Source organism: Sinocyclocheilus anshuiensis, unplaced genomic scaffold (assembly GCF_001515605.1).
Source record: "Sinocyclocheilus anshuiensis isolate Anshui unplaced genomic scaffold, SAMN03320099.WGS_v1.1 scaffold234, whole genome shotgun sequence".
Lineage (NCBI taxonomy): Eukaryota > Metazoa > Chordata > Actinopteri > Cypriniformes > Cyprinidae > Sinocyclocheilus > Sinocyclocheilus anshuiensis.
In genome coordinates this window covers 1,850,502-1,861,484 of record NW_015544165.1, presented here as the reverse complement: position 1 = coordinate 1,861,484, position 10,983 = coordinate 1,850,502, and the positions used below count along the sequence as shown (strand labels likewise).

The window sequence follows — 10,983 nt, the reverse complement described above, 5'->3', positions numbered from 1 at the left end:
AACTATATATATATATATATATATATATTAGTATAATATAGTATATCAGTCTGGCGAGTAAACAAAAAAAATGTACTAGCCAATGGCGATTATATTGCCAAGGTATGCGTAGAGGGTTGATCCTGAATGGAGCAATGGCTGTTTAAAAATCATCTTTAGGAATTAATTGTTAAAAAAAAAATTTAATTGTAAATTGTAATAATACATACCTGTAGGGCTTTTGGCCTCTGCTGGAGCTTCTTTTTGAGTCTTTTTGGCAGGTACTCTTTGAGCCTGAGGTGGACAAGGTAGCTGTTAAGAATCAGTTCTTCTATCTCACAACTTATTCTGCCTAAACGGTCCACTCAGAAGTAAAATATCATTATCAATGTGTAGGGATGTAACGATTCACTCAACTCACGATTCGATTCGATTACAAATAAAATAAATCTCTTCATATAAACAAAATAAGGCTTTGTCTGTGCTCTTTCCTTTTAAAATTAGAGGCAACCACTGCATTTTAATCTTTATGCAAACAAAGATGCTGCATACATGCAACATGAGCAGTTTTTAAACTAAATTAGATTGTATAGTTTCGAAATTTGAAGCAAAAACAGAATGGTTTGACTTCAGTTTTGTGAAACTATAAATAAAAATATCTGCATGAAACAGCAAAGCTGAATGAGATGCAGATTCGCTCTCTGCCAGCAGGTGGCGCTTAAACCGTTTCCTGGTTTCCACTGTAAGCAAAGCAGCGCTGAACTCATTAACTTTCATATGCATTATACAGAGGCAAGATGAAAAGAAAAAATACCATCTAAACTTTTCTAAAGACAGTAAGTTCCCCTCAGACATACATTCATATAAACTCCTACACCTAAATGAATCGCGATTTGTTTAGCATCTCAACCGATTTGAATCGTCACATATTTGAATCGATTTTCAACCGGCTCGCAGTTAATCGTTACATCCCTATCAATGTGTGAAGGGACATTGGACAATGGAATGGACTCACAGAATAAATAGAGGTTCCTCTGCCAGTAGTACAAGTTGATGCTCTGGGTGTTGCTCCAATGTGCTCCCCGAGTCTCATTCCATCATTCTGTAGAATACTACGTAGTGCTCATGGGTCAGGGGAAAACGGCCCAGATTTGTCTTGAGATGATAGGAGAAAGAAAAAGCTTACATTCTGTGATTCTGATGAAAGTTTGAGTCTTTAAAAAGGTACTAACCTGCGATGACATCAACGCTATGACTCTTCTTCACAACTCTTTGAGGCTACAAGATCAAAATACATGAGCACTAGAGCACATAGTAGACTGAAAAGACAACTGTCATGATCATCATGAAAGGTCAGTAAACACTTTGGTTTTATTACCAAGATCTACAATTTCTAACCAGATTATTGAAGGTTCCTGGTCCTGGGGGGCAGGTAGATAAACGTGGCATCATGCATTGTGCTCCAAAAGCACTCGATCCCTCACATGGGAGGACATTGTGCACAGCTGATGAAAGATTTGACACATATTTACATACATTAATTATAAACAACCAGTGGCTAAATTAAAAGAAAATCTATGAACACTGTTAAGATCGAACTTGAACACTGACACAATAAGAAAAGATCTGATATTATGTCACTCACCTTTAGTGTTTACATGGCTTTGTGTTGTTGATGGGAGACAGTGCTTGTCCTTTGGTGCTTGATTATCAGAATTAACATCTACTTTAATGAGTGAAGTTTTACATAAATTACTCAAACCTGAGTCTTCAGGAATCTTAGATTGTACAAGAGTGATGCTACCTAAACGTGAACTTAAATCAGTGTGACTGCAGCATCCGGATTCATGTGAAGATGGGTGAACATCACTGGAGTCTTTATTTGATGCCACATATTCTGCATGACTACCAGGATGCAGTTGATGTGATTTGTTAGCCTGAGCCCTGAGGACACCTGATGTCATAGCTTTATTACTTGAAGTTTCAGTTTTGGCACTTTGATTCAAGTTCCTCACTTTTGCCCCTGGTGTTAGTCGGGTAGAAGGCGTCAGGGCCACTTTTCCTGGAGGAATGGCTGTGTTTCTCTGATTGTGTGTGCGTGACTGGGACAAATTGAAAGGAACAGGTTTGGTGTAGATCCTTTTTTTCTGAGCTATACTCTGAAGACAAATGAAAAAGAAATCATTATGTCACAGTGTAGTTACTGTTAACTAAAACTATTAAACATTTTTGGTATTCAAAACAAAGCTGAAATAAAAATGTAAATATTAGAATTAGAACTTAAACTTACTTCAGGTAGTTGCCTAGGAAACATCTCTAATTTTTGATTAGTTCAAGTACTAAAATTACTAAAACTAAAACTGAAATGAAAAGAATAAATTAAAGATATATATAGAAATGTTAAAAAACATTTACATGTATTTGTAAAAAAATGTATTTACATGTCAAAATCACGTTACTAAAATATTAATTACTAAAATGTAAATAAAAACTGAAATATAAAAATACAAGCTAATTGTAATATTCTAATAATATTAATAAAAAATATACAAGTATATAAATAAAACTAAAATAACACTTTTGTGGTATCCTTACTGTAAGAGCACTCCGTTCCCATCTGCTGTGACTGGGATTTTGGGAGAGCTCACTTAGAGCTGGTTGCAGAGATTTGGCAAGGACTGGAAGCCTACTGACACCTTTGAGTTTACCGACTCCTTTTCCAGTTTCAGCAAAGGCATTGGGGTCCAAATTCTCAGATCTTCTTTTAGAGGAAGCACTTTTTGTCTTCAACTCTTGATGCTTCAAGATCCTAATGGCATTGAAAGAAATGGTTCAGAAATCAACACCATAGCATCACTGTAAGATTATTCCATTTTAATACTTACATGAAATATTCAGTCATTAAACTGATTATTATTGGTTTAAAAAAAAAGTACAAAACAAATGACTAATGAATTATTCAAAAACTGAGCAAGGTGATATCAAATCCATTACAGTACTGCAAATTAGAGGGTAAAATATGTTTAATTCATGATCAGTTCACCCTGAATGATCCTGCTGACTTCTGTTCTGGGGTCTCAAGAGTGTTTGAGGACGCCATCTCGAGAGGGGTTCAGTGCCTATAAAAAAGACGGCTCTTGAAAGTGGTCACAAAACGTTCCTTAACGAAGAAATGTTCGCTCAATCATTAAAAACTTCACTACTATATAACTAGCAGTGTACAGCGTCAGAAAACTGCTAATACGCAAACTCTTGAGTACCTAGTTGTTACGTATAAAGTCATATTCAATGTGAATAAGACGGTAGGTATATATTTTTAATAACCCACACATACGTACCAAGACCTGGGCTTAAGCAGTAGGCGACAACTACAGCTTTTTATGTTATTTTCAAGCTACAGGACTTTCCACACCAAGCCACTCTCTCCTGGCCCAGACTAGAAAACAACACTAGCGTGCTGACTTCCGGAGTAGTTTGTAAAAAGCGCGCGTTTTGACTGGCTGACGGAGACGTGGCATCAGCCAATCGCTGACTGTCATTAACACTACAATGGCAACGGAGATGCAGCTTTAAATCACGTGACTAATCCCGTTTGTGCCATTTCATAATTTATATAATAATTTTGGTTCATAATTTAACGTCTGAACTAGTCAAAGAAGCTTGTTCGCGGGTAAATGTGTAGTTGACCCACTAAGCACGTGAGAGACTACATGACACTTGCAGACGAAAATAGGCGTATAATGACAAAAATGCAAACAATTTTTAAAAAATATCTTTTAATAGAGGTCATTTGGAAAAATCTGCTCAAGCCGTTTCAAAAACCAAAGGTGGTGACAATAGCAAAAGACAACGTCCAATTATAAATATTAAATGGGTTCAAATTTGACTTGGTTTTTAAGTGGTCCTGAATGTGAACTCCGAACACTACTGTTGCTCTTTTTAAACGATTCTATCAAAATGATATTAGTTACAAAATAAACCCCGAGAGGAACTGTGTGATCAACATTAATTGTTCAAAATAAACTTTAGCAGACAAGAAAACGGTTAAAAGATAAATAAATCCTAAAATGCACACAATTAACTTCAGGTAATAAGAAGAGAATAACTTAAGTAAATGTAAGTTTTAATAAGAACATATTTAAAAGTCAGTCCTCGCATATTTTGAGGTTTTTGAACACTTCCTTTGTTGCACATCTTGCTTCACATCATTCCTGTTTTTCAATGTCAATGGCCAGAAATCCTGAATAGCTGTCTCAGTAGACAAGAGATGCCATTAAATTAAATCTAGTATCAAAAGATGTGCAGATATGCACAGTTTCAGTAAGAGAGGTCGCTATGTTTGGGACTTTACTGAAGGCACAGATGTTTAGTAAAATATGGGTGTAAGTAGCAACATTAAGAGACGATGTGAAGAAGATGACAAATCAAATAAATGTACAAAAAAACTCAAAATATTACAGAAATATCCAGAATAATTTCAGAATCATCTGAAAACAATGTCTAAAAAAGAATAGTTTTACCAGAATATTCGAACAACTGTCTTGTTATTTCACGTTCAAAACAAATTTCTACAAACCTCAAAACATGTTTCTAATTACATTTGGATAGCATGATGACAAGATCCGTGACATTTTTAGGGGGGACAAAAGAAGGAAAAAAATAATAATAATAATATTTACACTGGCCCACTAATTTATCAATATTTTTTGGTTCTGACATAATGGTCAAAGGAGAAGACTAAAAAAATATTGTTGCCATTACATACAATTACAAGAAAATGTTACATTTTACTCTTCTAGAATGGAGTATTATATAAAAAAAGCAAAACTAAAGTATATTGACATTAAAATTAATATTGATAAGTGGGGGGGAAGAACAATAACATTGAAGTAGCAATAGAATTCATTAACTTCATCACATTGCTAATATCATAAGCGTCAATGAAAAATAACAGCATAATTATCCTATACAAATAAAACTGAACTAAACAACTTGTATGCTATTACTTACCCCAAAACATGTATTTTTGTACAAGGTGTCAAGAAAGATTCCAATGCAATTTCTTTCTTTCTAAAGAAAAAAAGTTAATAATAATAAAAATAATAATAAAACACCAAACCTACAGAGAATCAGCCATATGATCTCAAACTGCACTAAAGTCAATTTCTGTGTTCTTTACAATTACTAAAACGTGCCCAGCACTGAACTCAACCTCTACAATTAAACATGAAGCTGTACTATAGATGGCAAAGACAACCCTGGCCAAATGGTGACAGGACACTATGCTGCCCATGCTAAGTGGAAAACAAACAAAACGTGACAAACTTAAAGTATATACACATCTAAAATACAATTGTTGATAAAATGTGTTAGTATTACAGTAAAAACATTTTAACAAGCAAAGAGACGTTACTACAGGACTTAATCTACAGCAATTACAGTCAATTGTGTATCAAATTGCCTTCTATGGTATAAAATAATTTGATATGAATAGATACTAAATGAAGCATGTAAACAAATAATATGCATGGCTTCTGGAGGAGATTGGACCGGGACAAATAGCCATGAGAAAGTGTGCCATTTATAAACTGACTTTTGACAATTCAGGCCAAACAACAACCTCAATCCTATTTTTTTGAGAAGTCAATTTTTCAAATAAACCAGTCAGAGATCTTCTGAACAATGTAATCTTTTTGTTTGCAATGGCTTTAGGCAATTGGATCTAACATCAAGTGCTCCTCAGAATTCAGCTTTTTTTTCTAGAAATTTACAATGTTAAAACTAAAAGTCAATTAATAACTATGAAACAAAGGGAAGTGTACATGTACGCAGCTCGTTTTCAGAGGTGGAGCAATTAAAAAACAATTAGCAATACAGTCATCACTCCATTATTGTATCCGTCGGTTTAGCTCTATTTGCTTTTCAAACAGAATTTCTATTCTAAAACACCATGCTAAATGGATTTCAATTGAATTTTCTCACAGCAAGTTACCATTCTTTTCACTTTTCATCCCGATGAAGCAAATAAAGACCAGGCTAGCAGAACATTAACCATAAAACAGTCACATAAATTAACACCACAATCACTCAAGTCCTCTCTGATCCTTATTAGTTTTCTCCTCCTCTGTTGTGCCCTGCAGTCTCCTCTCCATATTATCAAACTACAGGAGAAGCTTGCCGTTTCTATGTATTTTCAGAATCTTTCCCAGTCTCTGTTTAGCCGTAGCAAGTCCTTTCTTTGGACGTTTTCCTGTGAGAAAGAAGAGTGAAAAAATTTCAATGTGATTCCAAACACTTATCCTTTTATGGGTAATGTACGGTAAATCTAGTTACCTTGACACACTCCTGCTGATGTTGGAGTAGCCAGCCCTCCAGGTGAGGGGGCAGAGGGAGAATAACTGCTGCTGTTTTGGGGAGAGAGTGAGGGGCGTCTTGAAGTCAGGAACACGCCAGGGGCCATGGCACCACTTCCTCTTGGGCCCCCTGGGCTGAACGGACCTGGTCCTGCTGTGTACTCGTGGTCCAGCAAGCTGGCAGAGTACACCTCCACTCTCCTCTCCTCAACTATGCAGTCCACAGGAGGCTCAGAGGGCAGAGGAGGAGACACAGGTGCAGAGTCCGGCTGGCACTGGAGTTGGGAAGCTGCAGAATGTACTTTCTCTTGAGGGACCTTCTTCCCTGGGCTGAACGGACCTGGTCCTGCTGTGTACTCGTGGTCCAGCAAGCTGGCAGAGTACACCTCCACTCTCCTCTCCTCAACTATGCAGTCCACAGGAGGCTCAGAGGGCAGAGGAGGAGACACAGGTGCAGAGTCCGGCTGGCACTGGAGTTGGGAAGCTGCAGAATGTACTTTCTCTTGAGGTACCTTCTTCTTGGTGTATTTTCTCTTGGTTATGGTTTTCTGCTGTTCCTGATATTAAAGTAACAAGATGTTTATCTCAGTGTTAATCTTGTCAAGGAAAATACTGAGAAAACCGCGTTTTTTGATCATCAACGATAAAGACAAGACAAAAAAATGAGCATAATGACAAAAATTATATCATTTTAATTATATTAAATTATAGCATTGATAAAAATTTGACAAAAATATTATTAATGTTTATATACAAAAGTTTGGGGTCAGTAAGATTCCACAAAAATATTAAGCAGCACAGCTATTTTAAATTGTAGTAATATTACAGAATATTACCGTTTTTATTGTATTTTTGATTAAATAAATGCAGCGTTTGAGCACAAGAGACTTTTTTTTTTTTTTTACTTAACGACTACAAACTTTTGAACCATAGTGTACGTTTAATGGTAATGTTTTTTGTAGAAAAAAAAGAAAAAAAATTTTGTTTTAAAAATCGATTAGTCAAAACATGCTGTAGATCATGTTGTGACAGCACTTTTTCTGCAACAATGAACTAAAACACATAAAACATGGACAATGAATAACTAAAGCGTAATTTTATTTCAGGAGATCAGGTTTTTACATGTTTTTATGTGTCAATTAATATATACAATGTCATATATATTTAAAAAGTTAATATTTAGTTTAATTTTGCAGTTCCTTGTCAAATAAAATGTTATTTTTCAAAGACTAAAATTAGATGCCATTTTAGTAAAAGTTACTAAAATGAACATGACATGAACAAATATTGACTACATTTAAAGGATATTTTGAAAAAAAAAAATTCGGTCATTAATTACTCACCCTCATGTCGTTCCAAACCCGTAAGACCTTCGTTCATCTTCGGAACACAAATTAAGATATTTTTGATGAAATCTGAGAGCTTTCTGACCCTGCATAGACAACAAGGGTCCTACCACGGTCAAGGCCCAGAAAGGTACCAAGAACATCGACAAAATAGTGCATGTGACATCAGTGGTTCAACCGTAATTTTATGAATCTATGATAATACTTTTTGTGTGCAAAAAAACAAAAATAACTTTATTCAACAATTATTCTCTCCCGAGTTACCATCTACCGCCATTATTGAGAGTAATGCAATGCATGCACGTGATTTCCTCTACTCGTAAACAAGGTGCAGCGCATGCGTGTTCAACGTCAGCAGCATCACGCGCATGCGTCGTGTTACTCTCAATAATGGCGGTAGATGGTAACTCGGGAGAGAATAATTGTTGAATAAAGTTGTTATTTTTGTTTTTTGCACACAAAAAGTATCATAGCTTCATAAAATTACGGTTGAACCACTGATGTCACATGCACTATTTTAAAGATGTTTTTACTACGTTTCTGGGCCTTGACCGTGGTAGGACCCTTGCTGTCTATGCAGGGTCAGAAAGCTCTCGGATTTCATCAAAAATATCTTAATTTGTGTTCCGAAGAAGAACAAAGATCTTACGGGTTTGGAACGACATGAGGGCGAGTAATTAATGACAGTATTTTCATTTTTGGGTGGACTATCCCTTTAAAGATGCACATCCAAAGTAATGGTATGTAATGGTCCACATCTATAGAAGTTCTGGCATAGCGTGGGACAAAAGCTCACCTGTTGTGCCAGTTTGGCAGCAGCAGCTGCAAGCCCAGTTTCTACAGAAGCCACCCTTGCACCCTCTCTCACCGGCCGCTCCTGCTTAGGCAGTGTAGGGGTCACACGGGCTGAGGACGTGTGAAGAAATGAGGTTTAGAGCAGTTTAGAAAAAAAATGCTATAAAATCATAAATCATAAACGCATATACCTTTAGGACTCCAGGGTGTATCATCCCAGTTTCGCTTTCTTTTCATTTTTGACTTGCTTATGTGATCCTCCTCGTCAGATTCTAGTGATGGATACACTGCAGAAGAGGGTGGAAATTCTCCTTTAAACAGAATCACTGTGGGTCGCAGTATTTCCTCTGCTAAGTATGTTAGCAACACTGGTGTAAATGTTCAAGAATCTGTGAACTCACCATAATCAGAGTCTTTAAAACAGGTACCCAAGGTCTCCTGTTCATCCAAGCTTTCTTCATCACTGAGGTGACGTGCTGGACGTTTGATAGGCCGTTTTCCTGGCCTCTGAAATGAGGTCTTTTTCTCACTCTTCTTGACTCCACTTATCCACCCAGCTCTCCCTCCTTTCTCCTTCATAAGCCCCAGCATCTCACCTCCTCCAGAGATAGATAGAGGAGAGGAGGAGGAGGAGGAGGAAGAGGATGAGGAAGATGGAGGGTTGGCCATCGAGAGCATGCCCTGGATAGCATCACGGGTGCTGGGGGAGGCTGGTGCTTCCTCACTTGATGATAAGGGGAAAATTAATAGAATTGAGCCTAACAGCAAGTACATAACTACATATTTTACTTTGAGATAAAGGCTAGTAATGATCAGCATGTAGTATAAAAATGTGCGTGTGAAGTACCTCAGTGCAGAATCAAGACCCGCCACCTGTTTGCTTGCCTTGAGCAAGTCTAAAATCCCACCTGCTCCGCCTTTCACACCCTGCACTGTGAGCATCTCTTCATCTGTGGTGTAATCCTCCTATTTATCAAGATATAAAACCAGTGACAATCAGACACCTAGAAAGGAATCTTAAGCTTGCCTATAAGGCCCCATTTACACTGTCAGTTAAATGTGACCCAATTCTGATTTTTTGCTCATATGTGACACAGATCGGATCCGTTCAATGACAGTGTAAACAGGAAAAAAACGCATGCATTCGAATATTTCTAGATCGGTTTCAGGCCTCATTCATATGTGGAAATAAATCGGATATAAATCAGATATGTGCCAATGCGACTGTCATGTAAACAGGCAGATCGGATTTTCTGAGGCATTGCGTTCTGTGCCTCATTAAAACTGCGACAATTTGGTACTTCTCCGCGGTTTAATGACGTCATATGTGACCCGTGCTGGCAAAATGAGTGTAAATTTGCACGGGCAATTTTGAGCTACAGGCAAAAAAAACTAAAATTATCTTTATTTGTACATTTTCTGAGAGGATTACTTTTTCTCCGCTCGCTTCTCGCGCTGACTATCATCCGAAGTGCGTGCATATAATGGTGTGCGATCCCGATAAATACACACATATACAGAATTACAATATTTCAGTATTCAAGCAAACATAATCTGTTCTGTCTTAAGTGAACGCTTGGGGAACTGTTGGGGGAAAACATCTGATGTGTAACATTATATTAGATCCATGCATTACAGTATAGGACGTCTGTATCATTAATGTTAATCTAACAATAAAAGAAAAGAGGGAATCACTCGCTGCACTTCATTGAACTGCTTTTGTAGTTTTAATAATCAATTTATTTGTAATGAACACACTTAAGTTATTTTTACATTTGATTATTTGTTTTTCGTACATGAATGCTTTAGTTTAGATAGGCTATAAAATGATAAAGTAATGCATTATTTGTTTCTTTCTAGGCTATTTGTTCTACTGTTTTTTGCATCTGTTCTTATTTATAATAGCAAAGATAAAATAAAAAATAGCTGTATTGTGATTATTAATATAGTAATTAATAATAAGAAAAGACGGAGGACTTCACTCTATCGACTACAAACGGGTGTAGCTCAGTCATTTTTTGTCCGATTACAACAAATCATAAATCATTTTGAAGGTCTTTTTAGAGCCCTGCACGGGCCTCAAATGTAGGCTCTAGCCCGGCCCCTGTCCGACAAGCTTATCAGAATTACCGGCCCGAGCCCGACCCGAGCACGTCTTTTTTCCCCTTCTCCCAAAACAGCTTATAATACTATTTCAGCTATTAAAATAGTTCAGTTTTATATGTAATAGCAAAGTGATTATATTTCGTTTCTTAATGAAGTTAATTTAAAAAAAACGTCTGGAGCATTTTTTGTTCGTTAAATATAAGTTTTTGTTTTTTTAAAGTAACGACCAAGCGAGCCTATGTTTGATCAATTTAGCCTTCTCAAATCATCATGACTTGCCTAAAATAAAATCTATAGATATAAAACAGTTCAAGCATATAACAATGTTTAAACGTTAAACCTAGATAAATGTGCGCTATATCCAATAGTTTGTGCGGAGAGTGGAAGCTAAAGCGCGCTTTGCA

General features: G+C 36.6%; 2 protein-coding genes across 2 annotated transcripts in view; both read right to left on the bottom strand.

Moving 5' to 3' along the window:
• The window catches only part of LOC107695733 (uncharacterized), an 11,684-nt gene extending 5,553 nt beyond the window's left edge, over positions 1-6,131 (bottom strand). Inside the window, 9 exon segments of the mRNA XM_074187041.1 lie at positions 210-273; positions 995-1,134; positions 1,212-1,257; positions 1,378-1,484; positions 1,625-2,138; positions 2,575-2,788; positions 3,023-3,098; positions 3,318-3,328; positions 6,067-6,131. Coding sequence (XP_074043142.1) covers positions 210-273; positions 995-1,134; positions 1,212-1,257; positions 1,378-1,484; positions 1,625-2,138; positions 2,575-2,788; positions 3,023-3,098; positions 3,318-3,328; positions 6,067-6,131 — 1,237 coding nt within the window.
• LOC107695732 (histone lysine demethylase PHF8) overlaps positions 5,618-10,983 on the bottom strand; it is an 11,856-nt gene continuing 6,490 nt past the window's right edge. The window contains exons 15-21 of the mRNA XM_016495756.1: positions 9,321-9,439; positions 8,875-9,197; positions 8,665-8,760; positions 8,475-8,584; positions 6,676-6,889; positions 6,313-6,480; positions 5,618-6,229 (exon numbers count right to left, since the gene is read on the bottom strand). Of these exons, the coding sequence (XP_016351242.1) occupies positions 6,141-6,229; positions 6,313-6,480; positions 6,676-6,889; positions 8,475-8,584; positions 8,665-8,760; positions 8,875-9,197; positions 9,321-9,439 (1,119 nt within the window). The 3' untranslated portion in view covers positions 5,618-6,140. The remainder of the gene's footprint in view (positions 6,230-6,312; positions 6,481-6,675; positions 6,890-8,474; positions 8,585-8,664; positions 8,761-8,874; positions 9,198-9,320; positions 9,440-10,983) is intronic.